Source organism: Hippopotamus amphibius, chromosome 11 (assembly GCF_030028045.1).
Source record: "Hippopotamus amphibius kiboko isolate mHipAmp2 chromosome 11, mHipAmp2.hap2, whole genome shotgun sequence".
Classification (NCBI taxonomy): Eukaryota; Metazoa; Chordata; class Mammalia; order Artiodactyla; family Hippopotamidae; genus Hippopotamus; species Hippopotamus amphibius.
The window spans coordinates 87,942,069-87,959,547 of NC_080196.1; the positions used below are offsets into that span (position 1 = coordinate 87,942,069).

At 49.9% G+C, this 17,479-nt stretch overlaps 1 protein-coding gene across 2 annotated transcripts in view; it reads right to left on the reverse strand.

The window, feature by feature from the left end:
• Positions 1-17,479, reverse strand: part of LOXHD1 (lipoxygenase homology PLAT domains 1) — a 176,723-nt gene that overhangs the window by 48,763 nt on the left and 110,481 nt on the right. For both annotated transcript variants that reach the window (XM_057700151.1, XM_057700150.1), the window contains exons 27-31: positions 13,866-13,982; positions 12,979-13,141; positions 9,579-9,733; positions 5,472-5,681; positions 5,210-5,345 (exon numbers count right to left, since the gene is read on the reverse strand). In XM_057700151.1, coding sequence (XP_057556134.1) covers positions 5,210-5,345; positions 5,472-5,681; positions 9,579-9,733; positions 12,979-13,141; positions 13,866-13,982 — 781 coding nt within the window. The remainder of the gene's footprint in view (positions 1-5,209; positions 5,346-5,471; positions 5,682-9,578; positions 9,734-12,978; positions 13,142-13,865; positions 13,983-17,479) is intronic.

Here is a 17,479-nt window from a genome sequence, read left to right on the forward strand (position 1 = left end):
ATTGTACATCTCCCTCAGAGCTCTTGGGTGACCAGGTGCATTGTCAATGAGCAATAATATTTTGAAAGGAATCTTTTTTTCTGAGCAGTAGGGCTCAACGGTGGGCTTAAGATATTCAGCAAGTTATGTTGTAAAGCAATGTGCTGACATCCAGGTTTTGTTTTTCCATTTATAGAGTGTAGGCAAAGTAGACTTAACATCATGCTTATGGGCCCTAGGATTTTTAGGATGGTAAATGAGAATAAGCTTCAACCCAAAGTCATTGGCTGCATTAGCCCCTAACGAGAGAGTTGGCCTGTTCTTTAAGGCTTTGAAGCCAGGTATTGACGTCTCCTCTCTAGCTATAAAAAATGATAGATCTTCTTCCAATATGAGGCTGTTTTGCCTACATTGAAAATCTGTTGTTTAGTGGAGCCGCCTTCATTAATGATCTCAGCTAGATCCCCTGGATGACTTGCTGTAGCTTCCACATCAGCGCTTGCTGCCTTCCCTCACACTCATTTATAGAGATGGCTTCTTCCCTTAAACCTCATGAATCAACCTCTGCTAGTTTCAGACTTTTCTTCTGCAGCTTCCTTACCTCGCTCAGCCTTCACAGAAGTGAAGAGAGTTAAGGCCTTGCTCTGGATAAGGCTTTGGCTTAAGGGAATGCTGTGGCTGGTTTGACCTTCTAACTAGACCCCTAAAACGTTCTCCATATTAGCAATAAGGCTGTTTCACTTTCTAATCATTTGTGTATTCCCTTGAGTAGCACTTTTAATTTCCTTCAAGAACTTGTTATTTCAATTCACAGCTTGGCTAACTGTTTGATGCAAGAACCCTAGCTTTCAGCCTGTCTTGACTTTCAACATGCCTTTCTCACTAAACCTAGTCATTTCTAACTTTTGACTTAAAGTTAGAGATGTGCAACTTCCTTTTGTTTGAACCCTTAGAGGCCATCGTAGATATTCATTGGCCTGATTTCAATATTGTTGCGTCTCAGGGAATAGGGAGGCCACAGGAGAGGGAAAGAGACAGGGAATGGCTGGTTGGTGCAGCAGTCAGGACACACACAACATTTATTGACTGAGTTCACTATCTTATATAGGTGTGGTTCATGGTGCAACAAAACAATTACAACAGCAACATCAAAGATCACTCACCACAGATCATCAGAACAAATATGATAACCATGAAAAGGTTTGAAATATTGCAAGAGTTACCAAAGTGTGACACAAAGACAGGAAGTGAGCAAATATTGTGGAAAAAATGGTGTTGATAGACTTGCTCCACACAAGGTTGCCACGAAGCTTCAGTTTGTAGACAAACAAACAAACAAACAAAATGCAACATCTGCAAAGCACAATAAAGCAAAATGCACTGTAACGAGGTGTGCCTGTCCAGGCGCAGGCCATCACCAGGAGCCCTCACTGGGCAATTCCTAAGGCTTTTCCAAAGCCTGTTGATTGGAACAAAATTCAGGCTTGCACACAAAAATCTGGTGAACCTGATCATAACTATCATAATTGACTTCAGATTATTAATTCCATCTGAGTAGCTTTTAACTCTCTGTTATTAATAGCTAAACAGGAACCTTTCCCTTGTAGCAAAAAAGGACCAGGATGGAACACCAGCTCTTTCACTCTCTAGATGAGTCACCTAAAAGGATGACCACCAAAATTCTTATTCTTCAGCTCTAACAACTGAAGGCCCCTAAACAAAACCTAAACCCTTTAGTTTCTGCTAGTATTGCAAAGAGCCAGGACGTTGGAAAAGAGATTGCTACAAATTTAAGCACTTCAGGCACCTTCAGCCCTCTAGCCAGCCTCTCCAATGTTCTCCCAATTCTCAGGGACAGGGCTCACAGAAATACAGAGGCACATGGAAGCAACCTAAATGCCCATCAACAAATGAATGGATACAGAAGATGTGGCATATATATACAATGGAATATTACTCAGCTATAAAAAGGGATGAGATGGAGCTATATGTAATGAGGTGGATAGAACTACAATCTGTCATACATAGTGAAGTAAGTCAGAAAGAGAAGGACAAATATTGTATGCTAACTCACATATACGGAATCTAAAAATGGTACTGATGAACTCAGTGACAGGAACAAGGATGCAGATACAGAGAATGGACTGGAGAACTCGAGGAATGGGAGAGGGCGGGGGGTGAAGGGGAAACTGAGACGAAGCGAGAGAGTAGCACAGACATATATATACTACCAACTGTAAAATAGTCAGTGGGAAGTTGTTGTATAACAAAGGGAGCCCAACTCGAGGATGGAAGATGCCTTAGAGGACTGGGGCGGGGAGGGTGGGGGGGACTCGGGGGGGGGGAGTCAAGGAAGGGAGGGAATACGGGGATATGTGTATAAAAACAGATGATGGAACCTGGTGTACCCCCCCCCCAAAAAAAAATAAAGACTAAAGTCATCTCAAAAAAAAAAAAAAAAAAGAAAAAGAAATACAGAGGCTCTTCCTAGTCCTCCCTCTTAACTGGCTTGCAGAAACACTTCTCCAGGTTGGGAATGAATCTCTCCCAGCCCTAACTGTCATGGAGCTACCCTCCCAAGTGCTCAACCCCACTGCTAAAGCAGCCCCTGCTCCAGAGTACTAAAACAGTTCAGATAGTGAGGGTCTCTAATGAACCTCAAGAGGGCCTTTTGTTTAGGCCCTTGGAGAAATACACACCCTTTTCCTCCTTTGTTCCTCCATTTATTAGGCCAACACTTCTTAGAGAAGTATCATGTTGGAATTTCATTCTCCCGCAAAGGAGAAATAATTCTAAAACTTGACAGTAGTCATCAAAGCAGCCAACCAGATAAGTTAAATGACCCTTTGACATTTTTTATTTGTTCCATCTCTGATGGTACCAGAGGTGATTCTGGAAACACTGATTATTTGTCCGTATTGAATCAGCTACTACTCTATTCTTAAGGGCAAAATCTCCAATGGATGCTGGCAAAATTCACAGTGCACCTCCCACCAAGATTCAAATAGATTCCGAAAATCGTTTCTCAGAATTAATCAATATCCCATAAGTGAAGAAGCCCTTCAAGGCGTAAGGTCAGTAATAGAAGAATCCAAGGCTCAAGGCTTCATTACCTCTTATACTAGCGCCTGTAGCAACTCTCCCATTTTGCTATGAGAAAACATAAGGGCCAAGGGTAGAGGTTCATCTTGGACCTCAAGCAATAAAAACCATTGTTATCCCTCAACACCCTATTGTTCCTAACCCTCAAATGTTACTAATATCCATTCCCACTGGAGCAAATTCTTTACTGTAATTTACCTACTCAGTACATTCAATTAGTATTCCAGTTGAGGGAGCTAGCCAGTAACCTTTTTGCATTCACTTGGGAAGAAAAACAATTCACCTGGACAGTAATGCCTCAGGGTTTACTAGGAGTCTTTATTTCTCACAAATCCTGAAGCCTGGTCTGAATGATATACATTCCCCTAGGAAACTACTTTGTTGCAATATGTGGATGATTTGTTTCTTTGCTCTCCTTCTCACGCGTCCTCCTAAGAAGACAGTAAATGGATTTCATGCAACTTCCTCTGTCTCATGGTGGTAAATATCTTTCAGTCCTGGTCTGTATGTTTTCACACTGGACTAAAGCCTTCCCTTGCACACAGGCTATTGCCTCTTCTGTGGCTAGAGTTCTTTTAAAAAAGATTCTCCTTACCTGAGGAACTCCTCTTGAACTTCATAGCTATTGAGGAACTCATGCTGCTAATCAGGTACTTTGACAAATCTGTGCTGTTTGCCTGGTTTTACAACACTTTCGCTGTGCTTACCACCCTCAACTCTCTGGTTTAGTCAAAGGCACCAACAGCATTATTAAGACTCAATGGCAACAACTGTAGAAACCCTCCAAATACCTTGGCCACAAGCATTGCCATTGATCCTTCTAAATCTTAGATCCACTCCTTTGGGAACTCACAAACACTCACCGTTTGAGACAGTCAACAGGACACCCAATGTACTTGGCATCTGTTTTTTTTTTTATCCACAACTGATAAAAGAAGAGATATGCTGATACTGCCTCTGTTGAAAATAATCATGTTTTTTGTAGAGCAATCTTTTCACAGTGTGCTCTCTAGGGACAAAGATCTTAAGCGTCACACCTTGCAACTTGTATATTTCATCTATTGGAACAAAGCATCTCCAGAAAGACTATTTTCACTCTTGCTAGAGAGGCCCCTATCAAGTACTGCTAACCAACATTTGTGCTGCCAAACTCCAGGGAATAGACTCTTGGGTTTATGTGACAAAGAAGGCAACCAAATCCTGATTGGACCTGCACATCATCTAGTGACATGAAAGTAAATATTTCCTGGAATTGAAGCATACAACGTCTGATGAGACAGCCTTCCCAAGATATCCAGATCAGGTCTGTCAGAAGTTTGTTTCCAAACCTTTGATGTTGACATAATGCTTCAGATAATCTCCAGAGTCTATCTTGGTAACATAGACTTTGGATAAAAAATGCTTGAGAATTCTTTCTCCTACTCCTCCTTGTTACTCAAGTGTGATCTCGTTTGTTTTCCAGTCTGTGTATTTTCTCTCCAACATGGGACACTATACCCAGGAAAGGTCCTTCCTGACACTGAGGGACAAAAAGCTGCTGAAACCAGAAAACCTGACTCTTGATCAGCGATGCTTTCATAGAAAGATCTTGATCAAGAGGAGGAAATGTAAAAAATTCATAAATAGAAACCTCTATAAAATAGTCAGGAGACCAGAAGGGGGAGCTCTCATGCTCTGTGATAACAGGCAGAGACCAACAGGAAGAAGAAAGCCTCCTCTTCTATTCTGGCAACAACTCAGCCAATGAAAAGCCACGGACTCTTTGTTTCCTACAGCCCTCCCAACTTCCTTTTCTCCTCCATAACAGAGTTCTCCTTCCCTTGCTCTGTGGGGAATTACACGTAGCTTGCCTTGGTTGCAGACTCCACGTTGCAATTCTCTGCTGATCCTGAATAAACCCATTTGTGCTGGAGAAATAACTGGCAATCTATTTGTTTTAGGTCAACATCTCTCAGCTCACAGGGCTGTTGTGGGGATGGAAATAGACAACATATGAGGAAACTGTGTGTAAATTACCAAGTGTTAAATGTCAAATGATGATGGGGTTAGCACACGGCTTGTCCAAGAATAGTTTAAACACATATCCACGTGCCTGCTCCTCCTCTGATGAGTTCTCTGCTTGACTTACCTGGGCCCTCCTGAACGTAGTCAACCATGGGCCCTGTCACCGTGGCGATGTCGATATCGGCCATCTTGGAGCTCAGGGTGATCTCCCAGAAGTCGGCAGGGCTGCTGCAGTTGCTGCTCCGGTCCCCAGTGTACTCCTGTCCGGAGGAGCACAACCCAGGCCTGTTACACCTCTGGCACCTTGTGTTCCACTGAGCCACCTCAGGTATGAGGATGATAACAGGCCATGGCGCAACCACGCCCCCTGGCTGCCTTTCACGCACCTTCTCATAAAAGAGCCTCTCAAGCCGCCCATCCTCCTTCTTCAGGGACAGCCAGCGTCCGCACAGGAACAGGAACTCGTCCTCATTTGTGTCGTTCCAGATCTCCACCTTCTCCACGTACCAGTCTGCACACCATTTGGTGTTGTCGTGTCGGAGCTTGATCTTGTAGATGACGCCCAGGTCAGCAGCCTCGATGATGAAGGTGTCAGCCTGGGGAGTTCAGATGTGCGGACTTGGGTGGGGGCACTCCCCACCTCCATTCACTCCAACCCCATCCATCTGGTACCTCCCATCCCCCTCAGTTGTTGGGCTGAACAGGCCTCCCTAGCCAGGAGCTCTCCAGGCCAAAATCCCTAACATACAGAGTTTGGTATTCCAAGGCTTGGCTTCCACAATGGCCCTGTTTTACAGCCCAGCTCCTCCTGGGATAAGCCCTGTGGGTGTTTGGAAGATGGACCCTGATGAGCTGTGTAAGTGGGGTGCTCCGCCTGGCACCTGGACATCCTTCGTTATACTGACTATTGACTTGAGGTCAGGTGGGAGGCTGGATGGTAAGAGCTATGAAAGAGGTGAAATCTTTCTGGATAATGAGAGGGGGCTTGAGATTCCCAGGGGGAAGCTGGCAGTTGGAGGAGCCAGGCCGGGCTGCAAGAGAGCAGGCAGAGAGGCGAGAGGCTATGGTAGAGGCCAGGCTGGGGAGAGCACGGGGCACGACATCTGGACTGTGAGTTCATGAGGGATTTTGTGGGGGGTGTGATGTAGGCCCTCCTCTGTGTCCCTGATTACATCTTTGGTGATGTGACATTGCACTCTTGGGTGCTTGCGTTCTTTTAGGATTGCTTAGTGAGATGTGGAATTCTAGGCTTTGGGTGAAGTGGGTCAAAACACAGCTGGTAGGAGCCTGGGGACGGGGAACCCTGAATGACATCCACTTGCCTTCTGAAAGATATGCTAAGTCACTGTGCTGAGTGCGGGAACCCAGGGGCGACGGCTGTCCTCCTTAGGACAGCCCAGGTGGTGGGAGCAACCGCCTGCATGAGGACTAGGGGCAGGGCTGGCAAGACTTGCCAGGTGGCGGCATTAAGTTGAAGCTGGGGAGCTGGGCGTTCCAGGCAGCCAGGGCAGGTCAGGCTGTGGGCTGAGGAAAGTGCAGGTGAATGGTTGATGCTGACAGCAGGTGTGACCTGCGCAGGCCTTGAGGTGCTGGCAAGTGGCTGAGTCCATTAGAGCAAAAATGGGCAAACCCTACGACATGGCAATTCCACTTTGCATCTGTCCTGGGAGGACACATTCACATGTGCACAAGGATGCTTATTGCAGGATAATTCTTTATAGTGGAAAATTGGACCCACCTTGGTGTCCAGTGCTTGGAGAATGGCAAATAGCCATGGCAATGGCATGTGTGGAATGTTAAGTGTGCAGTGGTTACAAAAGCCAACAACGTCTGTGCTTGACTATCCTGACAAATAGAGTTCGAAGATACCTCATTGCCTGCAAGAAGCACCCATATAGGATGATGCCTTTTATGTCAAAAGTGAAAACCACAGAGCAGCATTATGTATTTTCTATGGGCACAGGTGCATGGATGCAGAGAAAAGGCTTGGAAAAACCTGGAGATAGGAGAGAGTGTGGAGCATTCTGGAAATGTCCCAGGGGGACATTCTACACAGGACGGCTGGGCAGGCAGTGAAGGTCTGTGAATCCCACGAAAGGCTCAGACCAGATCTGGGATCGGTGGGGAGCCTGGATGGGTTGAAGTGAGGGAGTGATTCGGCCACCTTTGGATAGGTTCATTGGGGAAGCCCAGAGGGTGGATTGAATTTCAGGGGCCTGGAGCAGGGAGACCAGGGGGGTTCACCAAGCAAGGTGCAATAAGGAAGGGCTGAGTGGTGACGAAGTTGACTGGGCTGATCTGAGGGTTATTTAGCATGGAGACTCTCCAAGATCTAGTGATTGATTGGATATGGGTGAGGAGGGGAGTACCGACAGGGAAAGGGGCGTCCAGGTGACTCCTAGATTCTGGAGCAAATGATTAGAGAAGTGGAAGCTTTTAGATGCTCAGCAGTGAACTTCAAGTCTGAAACCATCAGTGACCGAGCCAGAAGTAGCTTCAGCTCCCCCAGTGGGACGTCAACACAGGAGGGATGGAGGAGAAAGGGATGGGGCAGAGACTTTTCTTGTGAGGTCATAATTGCTAAGAGAGAGGAAAATCTGAATCTAAACAGAGGGAGAGTGGATTGCATCACCTTCATTTATACTTTCATTCATTTATTCACTCAACAAATATTTACGCACCGACTCTGTGCCAGGCTCTGTGGATTTAGCCACGAACAAGTACCAACCTGTCACCCGCATGGCGCGCACTGCTGTCTGACAGTGCCTTTTCCAGGCGCTGCGACAAGGCATAGGAAAGGTGGGCTTTCCCAAGCCTTAGCAACAGCCAGCACTAGCAAGGAGCTAACTTCGCGCCAGCCATGGTTCTAGGCACTTCGCGTGGTTTAATTCAGTGAATTTATTTTATGGGAGAAGAAACGGAGGCACAGAGATACTAAGTAAAATTCCCAGGATCACACAGCTCGTCGGGGTCAGAGGCAGGAGCTGAACTCAGGAGGTGCGGCCCCGGCCACAGGTCTGGGCATCTGCCACCCCACGGCACAGCCACGTCCCGCAGCAGCAGGTGTGAGTCAGCCCGCTCACCATGCCTCTGCTTCAGCGTCAGGGACACCACATGAGTCACTGGACCTCTTTGATATTCTATTTTTCCAAAATGAATAGACCTCATGTGTGGCAAACAATTATATTGGGTGTGTTTACGTGCTGTAAATTCTTTCTCCCTGGTACAAAGTGCTCTTCTGTCTACATCCAGTCTTTCAGTCCGGGGATCTAAGTAGCTATTCCTGTTCCGGAAGCAGTAAACCAAAGCTAAAGGTAATCGGTTCATATCTGGATGATGGAGCAAAGACACCTCTGGGGCCTGACTCCTCCGGAACCTCGAGGCCGGGCTAGTTCTCCTTCCAGGGGGCCTGGATCCTGGGTCATCTCCCAACTGCAGACCCTCTTAGATACCCGCTTTCCATGTCCCAGAGCGACTTTTCTCCTCCTGAGGGTTGGGCTTAGGGAGACCCCTGATAAACACCCTCTGGTTGACGCGGGCATCCCCCCAGGCCCGCAGCCACGGGGAGCACCAGAGACTGGGTGAGGAGCCAATCACCTTGCTCTCAGCCTGGCCTGTGGGGGGTTCGGCAGATTTAGGTAAATACAGGGGGCAAGAGAGGCTGAGGAGCCATGAAGGGGGAAGGGCGGCAGGGGCACAGGACAGGGGAGCTCCTGCAGGCACAGGGAGGCCAGGCTGGTCGGAAGACAAGTTTGGAAGGATATCTTCTTTTCTGTAACATCACCGTTAGGTCAGAACTGGCAGAGCCTTGGACACCATCCAGTCACATGGTTTTCAAGCCTTTTTCGTAGCCACAGAGCCCCTTGCTTAACAGAGGGCTTGCCTGGCATCGCAATAGACAGGCCAGGTCAGATGGACCCACGTGGGAGGAGCAGGCACCTGTCTGCTGCCCCCACCCTTCCGTGCCTCCCATGGGCCCCGGTGCTGCCCAGGGCTCTGCACGACACAGCTTAGCTGGTTCGCATCAGGCTCCTTATTTCACAGATGAGGAAACTGAGGCCAGAGATGCTCAGCCATGTAAGTAAGGAGTGAATAGCAGAACCAGCCCCCCAGAACCCTAGTTCAAGCCGCTGTCAGGGGAGCCCTGCCACAGTGCCGCGCTCACCTCCACGCTCGTGACCCACCGGCAGGGAGCTGGATTCTCTGCAGACGACCCAGCTCCTTATAGCTGGCAACCTGGGGCTCAGACGGCCTCTTGCTTGTCCAAGCCCCCTCCCCACTCCACACGCAGGACCCAGGGCTCGTGCGTCGGCTGAGAGAAGGGGACCAGACCTCCACGGGGGGATGCGCGGGGCAAATGCCCACACCAGGGTGCATGACATCCCACAAAGTTCCCCGACAAGAAGACCTGGCCACGCCCCCACCCCACCCCCATCACAGGACAGGGAGGAGGGGGCGGTGTGACTCGGTGGGCCCCCCCCACCCCCGCCTACCTTTCCTTTCTCGAACTTGTTGGTGCGGTTCTCTGACTTGCCAAGGTACCGCTCCCCCGTGTCCCCGAGGTCTCCGTAGATGGTGATGTAGACCCTGGCGTCCGTCCCTGCTCCGGGAACGTTTCCTGTGAAGATCTGCACCGAGTACAGCACAACTGGGTGGGTAGTGGGATGGACAGACAGACAGACAAAGGGAAGAAAGGAATGGCATCGTTTAGGCTTGAGGGGACTGGATTTGTAGGTGGGATTCAGCTTGTGGTCCAGGCCTCAGGAGAACCTGGTGTCCTTTCGTCTGCTCCATTCTGCTGCAGGTTGGAGTGGATTCACCAGTGGGACGTTCACCTCTAGGAGACCCAAAGGTGGAGACTTTTCCAGCGCCCCTCAAACCATCCACCCCTCCAGCCGCCTACAGAGTCTGGGAGAGTTGGGGGAAGCTGCCTGACACACATACACATCGTGGTCACTAAATCAACCTGCTGTGCCCCACCGACAATAACGTGCCTTTCCGTTTGAGGGTAACTGGTATCAATGCCAGATCCTTCTAACGGTTTATGGAAGAAATCAAATACCTTTGAAAGAAGAGCTTCCCCTCAGTGTCCATTTTCTTATTTCCATTTACTCTTCAACCAGCCTGCTCCAGAGCTCCAGGGAAACCACCCTCACCAAAGCCACAGTCACCGCCACTCTCTATCTCCTGTGGCCTTTGGAAAGGGCTCAATAAATACAGGTGTGACAGTTATTAAAAAATATTAAGGAAAATGAAACCAAACACTGTCTTGTTTTTGTTTTGCTGCTATACACTCATCAGAGGAGAATAAAGTAGCCCATTTCCCAACCCCCACCCCAGGGGGGAAAGGCGAGCCTTTGTTTTCATGAAGGCTAAGCATTCCTTATCCCCTCTCCATATTCCTTTGTCCTAGGAGCTTTGGTGTTTCAGGCCAGGGAAGAGGGAACTTAGTTAGGTTATCTCCAAGGAGAAGGATGGAAGTTGTGGCTTTAAGGTGAAGGCGGAAATGGGCCAAATGGGAAGAAGATCAGTTTCCCCAGCCTGAGAGCAGGTGAAGATACAAGAGTCCCTATGGGTGGTAGGAACCCTTCACCTGCACAAAGGGACCCAATAAGGAGACGGTTGCCTGGCTTATCTGGGGACTTGAAGAAAGGAGGCCTCCAGGCCGAAGAGAGGGTCTTTTGACAAAGCCAGGGTCCATGGAGCAGTGTTGCTGGCCACCCAGAGAAATGAAACTTGCATGTCAGCAGGGAGCCAGCAGCACCAGTGTCACCGAGTGGCAGGAGGATACAGGTGTAGGTTGTCCCCACCCCAGACTAAGGACCAGGCCCCTGCTGTGAGCCTCAGGACTTTTAGAAGACCCTAGAAAAGGGGATGTCCCGGCCCTGCAATGACTGAGATGGACTTTCTTACCAGCCCTTGCAAGTGGGCTGAGAACGACATGTAATCAAATGCAGGAGAGTAAGGTGACGTGGGCTGCTCTTACCCATGGGTATGGAACACGCTTATGCCCACAACATGGTTCCTCTCATTATCTTCATTTTCCCTCCAATTCCACAGCATTATTCTTTCCTGCTCTCCTTCTGCCTGTCTGGATGCTCCTTGAGCTGCTTTATAGGTTCCTAATCATCTGCCCACCCCTCGGATGTCCTCGTCTCCCAGTTCTGTCCACTTCCCGCAGCTCTCACCCCGCATGCTCTGGGTGTTGACTTCTGTGAGTTCCCCGAGGCTGCATCTCCAGCCCAGTTCCCTCCTGTGCTCTGGACCACACCCCCATGTCCACCTCGACTGGACCACAGATCACAGACTCACATCCAATCCTGAACTCTATCCCCTCCCCATGTCCCCTTTCCCATCCTCCTGTCTCTGTCACCCCACCCAAACCTCCGTGGTGCACCGGGAGGCCTGTTCCTTCAAGGGCAGGAACCAGCACTGGGCACACTTGCCACCTCTCCCTGCACCTGGCTCTGCTCAGCTCAGCTCAGCATCTGGCCAGCATTTCATGTGCACGTGTGCATTAATAGAATCTCTTGTCTAAGAGTCAACATGACCCACGCCTGTCTGCCTAATACTGACATGAGGTAACATTAGGAATCTTGCCACGGTTTAGACACAACAGTTGACTGTTCCCACCCCCCTCATTTTTCTCCGCATTCATTTCCTGGCCGTGCATTCAGCCCTGCTCCACACCTAGGTGGTCCCAGAGTGGGCTGCTGTGTCCCCAGGGCTGCGATTAAATGGCCTTCCTGCCCCCCTCCTCCCCCCTCCACCACTCTCTCCTGTCCTTTGGGAATTGGGAAAACCAATTCAGCCTGTGGGTGCTGAGCAATGCGGTCGTGCAGTCAAACCCAGCTATTTCTGGATCCTCCTCCCTCCCTGTCCCACCAAGGCCACACAGCCCTCCGTGGAAAGATGTTTCCCTAGAAACACCACCCAGCACAGAGTGGGTTTGTAGCATGTTATTAATACAGAACAGCCAAGTGTGCCGCTGGGACAGCTTTCCAGGGCGTCCTCTGGGATCCGAGTAGAAAAGGGAATTATCTCCCAGATTCAATAGGAAAGCAAATTCAGAGAAAGGGATATGGGTAGGGAAAGGCATGTTATTGAGGCAACACTTGTTTTTTTTTATCTCTAAGCAAATGGCAACTCAGATTAAAGAAAGTGTGAGAGCTACAGCAGAGGCTCAGCTGAGGCTGAGGGCTGAGCCCGGAGCAAAACCACCTGGCAAGAGCAGGGAGGACAGCACTCAGAGGCCAGCGGAGAGATAAGAAGGGAAGCAGAAAATGGTTGTTCGAAAGCAAAAGAATGCAGGCAAGAAGTGTGTGCTCAGGCTGGCGCAAATCCTGCAGAAAAGAACCTCATCAATAAGGAACAAGCAAAGGTAACTGGCACATACTGAAAGGAAACCCGTGACCTTGGACACTGAAGCTGCACCCAGCCCCTGAGAACAAACACGCCACAGCTCCAGTTCTGTACAAAGCAGGATGTTATTTGATTCCTACTCGGTTGGGACAGCTGGTTCCAGAGCAGAGAGGACTGAGCCCTGCAGATTAGTAGCCAAATTAACTAAGCAGAGAGAGAGAACAAGGACCAGTACAGGCCAGGCACAGGGGAGCACATATTTGGATGCATGATCACACTGTCAGACCAGGAAAGGATTTGAGCGCAAACCTCGGAATGAGATAGCCGTGACTTTGAAGGATAGCCTTGCCGTTTATTAGCTGAGTGAACTTCAGAAGGTTATATAACCTCTGTGAGCCTCAGCTGCCCTCTCTGCAGAGTGAAGATAATTATAGACTCTGCCTCCTAGGTGCAAAGGCTCCGCCCGGCATAGGGCAGGTGCCCTACAAGGGAGGGCTCTGCTGACGGTGATGAGGGCGGTCGCACACTTACTATCGAGAGGCTCCTCCACTTCCTTGTAGACTTGCCTTAAGGACCCATCTTTCATGTATTTCTCAGTGAAGATGTCATAAGGGACCAGCTCGCGAATGGTCTTCTTGTCCTCCTCTGAGGTGGCAAGCCATCGATCACAAGGGAAAGTCAAGGTCTCTGTGCCCTGGGGTGAGGAGGAAGGAGGAAACTGAGCCCTTAATGTGGAAACTGCCAACTTCAGTCATTAATCACCATGTCAACACTCATGGGGACCAAGGACGAGGGTGATGGAGCCTCACCGATAATGCAAAAGCCACAGAGGAGCCCCCCAGCCTTGCCCCAATTCCCACAGGTCCAGCCTTACTTAAAGCACTTTCCACACCATGTCAGGGGTAAGCTGTTGAAGGTGGAGTTCCCCGAGTCACTTAAAAATAGATCTCTGAACCCCATCCCAGAGACTCAGACTCAGCGGGCAAGGGGAGGAGGCTCTGTTTTATTTTTAACTGCTCTCAACTCACTTATACCACAGCCATGAGTGACAATTGCCTCCTAGGTTTAGAAGTCCCTGGTTTTGGGATGTTTCCCAAGTTGTTTGGGTGGGTTTCTTTCTCTGAGTTGACCTTGAGTTGCAGAAAGGGCACACTTGGTCACTCACTAGTAGTATGGCTTTGGCGGTGGGGAGCAGAGACATGGTTGCCCAGACCCTCTGTCTTGACCCATAAACCAGGTTCTAAAAGATTCTGCCTTGGACCTGCGTTAGTTCCTGCACTTGGAGTGAACTGGCCTAATTTTCCTTAGATGATTTTATTTCACCTTAAAAAGGTTGCAGTTTCTTATAAGGAATCTGTCTTAAATCTCTTCTGAAAAGGGACAAAAGAAACTGCAGGACAGATCAGTCAGAAACTCACATCTTTATCTGGGAGGAGCCTGCGGATGTCCACGTGGGAGCAGTGCCAACCAGGATTCATGCCCGTGTTATCATGGCCAATCCGAATTTTTTCAATGATTTCTCCCACGTCTTCTAACTTTGGAAAGGAGAAAATGCACCAGATGTTGGCTGAAAGGTCCAGGAAAGTACAATCTCAGCAAAACCCTACCTCTCCAGGGCATCCACCCCTGAGTCCCTTTGAACTTCTAGGGGCCACTTTCTTCCTGTACACCCCTCCTGTCCAGTCAAGCCAGCCCCTGCTCTCCCATACACATGCTCATACCTCCCTTCCTCTCCCTCCACTTAACCTCAGCCTAGACTCCAGCACTCAGTTCAGTCAAGCTCTGGGAGGCTGCCCCGCCCCGTTTCAGGGTAGGGCCCAGCCCGCTGTCTTCTATTACTTACTGTCCTAGCAGTGGTTTGACTTGGCTAACAGAAGATGAGTTCTGCTTCTGCCCATGCCCTGTCTTGCCAGCCTGACCATCTCCTTGGCCCCTAAGAGCCCCTTCCATATCCAGCCACTCCTATATCACTCACATTCCAGTCTCTCAAGCTTGACATTCTCTTGCCACAGGGCCTTTGCATAGGCTCTCCCTGCCCCTTCCCTTTTCTCCTCTTCACCTAAACCAGTGTGCCCAGCCTCATCATTCAGGTCTCGGCTCAAGGATCACTTCCTCAGGGAACCCCTTGTCCACCTTAAGAAAGTCAAATCTCTTCATGGCAGGGCAGCATCCTATAACTAACCCCTGCAACCCCCACGGCACTTCTCATAGTCAGAAGTTTGCATTTGCTTGTGTGAAACCTTCTGCTCCATCACTAGAAGCCACAAGGGCAGGCACCATGTTTGTTTTGCTCATCGCTGCATCCCCAAAGCCCAGAACAGAGCCCGTGACCTAGGCACTCAATAAGTAATGGCAGAATGAGTGTCTCCTCATCTGCAAAACGGATGTGATGAAGTCAGCTGGGTTCTCTCACACTTTAACCACCAAGGTATGTATGAAAGTCCCCTTGAATGAAAAAGCTGATATGTGCGTGCCACACTGAGTCCCTGAAATTCAGGAGCTGTAATCTCTCCTCTCTCCCACCTGGAGCCGATGGGCACAGCTTGCAGGGGTGGGATTCAGCCAGGAGTAGCAGATCCCCAGATTCTTCCCTGGGAGCCCTCTAAGGAAGCAGCAAGGTGGCCAGACACAAGGCAAAGCATCCATTCAGCAGCAGCCCGCCTCCCCACCTCTCGCTCTGCCAGGCTGCCCTCCGTCATCCCACCAGGTCCCATTCCAGGGCCTCTGGGAGCCTCCAGGACCTCTCCCAGTGCTCATGTGTCACGTTCTCCTTTGAAATGGTGCTGTATGTATCAGTTCACACCCTGCCTCATCCCTATGGGCAATCACAGGTGAAAACAGACGAGGCAGTCGGGGCAAAGGGAACAGAGGGCAGGGAACTACGGTGATACCAGGTGCCCTGGCTCATGCTTGGTCCTTGGAATTCATGCCTTTGGCTTTGACAGCTGGGGGTTAAGGAGGGTGTGCAGACTTGAGTTTCCTGGCAGCTCCTCTGCAGAGCTACCTGCCTGCCCTGCTCCATCAAGTTCTCAGGGCTACCAGGAGACTCAGCTCCAGGGTGGATGAGGCCCCTGATGAGTGAATGGCCTGTGAATGACTGAATGAGACATTCATCAAATGTGAAGCCTCTATGACCCTAGATGGATGTGACCTGGGAATGAACTGCAACAGCTGCCACCACTGCATACCCTCCACACACACCCACCCACAGTCAGCAGCCATGGGGACGCCCATCAGCATCGCCTCCCCCCCACCCCCATCCTTCCCAGCTGTAGCCCTACGGGCTGTGTGATCTGGGTGAGCCACTTGACCTTCCAGGCCTCGACGGCCTCATCTACCAAATGGGGAGATTGCTCAGCTAGAGGCAGGGGCATGGGCACGGCAACGCTTCAAGGTCACTTCTCTATCTAAGATTGCAGGCGTGCTTCTTTTTGTCAACGGTTCTCCCTTCCACGTGACCAACATGGCGCCACATTGCCGGAGACGCCCTAAGTTAACAAGATGCTGCAGCTGTCGTTGCTTCTGCTGCCCTGCAGAGCTGCCTCAACTCCCCACCAGCCAGCTCATCCGCGCTTCATCAGAGAAGTGGTATCCTTGCGAGCCCCTGGGCTTTCTCAGTCACTGAACAGAGATCAGGGACGTCATGGGGCCTTATTCCTTCACAACAGAAGAAACAGGAAGCTCTGGGTGAGATCGTGGCTCACAGGATCTTCCCTGGAGGACACTGAGCTGCGGGGCAGAGCGTACCTCTCCCTCTGTCCAGGGGCCTCTTTTCCTCCCTCCCTGTCGCATCTCTGAGGTTGGAGATGTGTGGATCTTGGCTTCGATGATACTTTTGTCACCTGAATCATCCAGCCACTCAGTCACACGACGTGACTCGTCAGAGAGCAAGGAGGGCTTTAGGGGAGAGCTGACCGTGGACGGCGGGCCTCGGGGCTGGACTCTGACAGCTTCAGAGTCAGGAGGAACCCTGGGGTTCTCCTGAGAGGTGAAAGAGTTAAAGCAGGGGAGGCTCTGGAACTGAACTGCTTGAGTTCAAATCCTGGCTCTGCTGTTGGCTAATTACAACACGGTGAGCAACTTTCTTAGCCTTCCTCTGCCATTTCCAATGGTAAATGAGATAATTATACTACCTAACTCTTGGAATGGTGATGAGTTGATACACACCAAGTGCCGAGAACAAGGTCGGCACACGGGAAGTGCTCAGTAAATATTAGTTATAATTGTTATTTTCCCAGCCAATCCTTGTGTCTGGGGATGAAAATCCAGTGCTCCACCTCTTACCTGAAGATCAGTCGGAAAAGAGAATGGAGAGACAGGGACAGAAAACGATCTCATTTGTTTCTAAGCTCTCATGCTCCGCCCAACACTCAGATAGATTTGAAAAGAAAAAAGAAAAAAAAAATAGCAGCAAATTACTGGCAAACTGGAGCTGCCCATTAGGTGGACTTCATTGATAAAACTCCCCGGAAGTCATGCTGAGGTGTAATCATAGCCACTGACGGCATCAGGCTTGGATGACGCACCCGCCACCACATCTCGGGTGGGTGAGCTGTTGCTTTGTGTGCACAGATGAGTCACCCCTGAATTTTCCTGGTTCAAAAACTCCACCAAGGTGGCAACCTTCCCACAAGCTCTGACTGCTCCTGGAGAAGGTAGGGAGGAGAAAGAAGCCCCCTGAGACAGACACCGCCCGAGGAGGAAGGAAAGGGCTCTGGACTTCGTTTCCCAACAGAAAATAAGGTCCCCACTACTCGGAGAGCCCAGGCTCCCAACTCTTTCCTCCAGAGTCGTCCCCTTTAAGTGCCGCTCCATCTAGTCCTCTACCCAAGTCATTCACTCTCCTCTCATCCCCTCCGGCCAAACCTCAAACCACATGCTGTGTTTATTTCCACCTCTGGCCCTCGGCCATGATGTTCCCCTTGCTAGGAATGCCTTCCCTCCTTGTTCCCACTTATGCCCACTTTCAGGTCCAGCTCAAAGCCACCACTTCCAAGGACACCTACAGCACACTCAGCCAGCCCCACTGCTC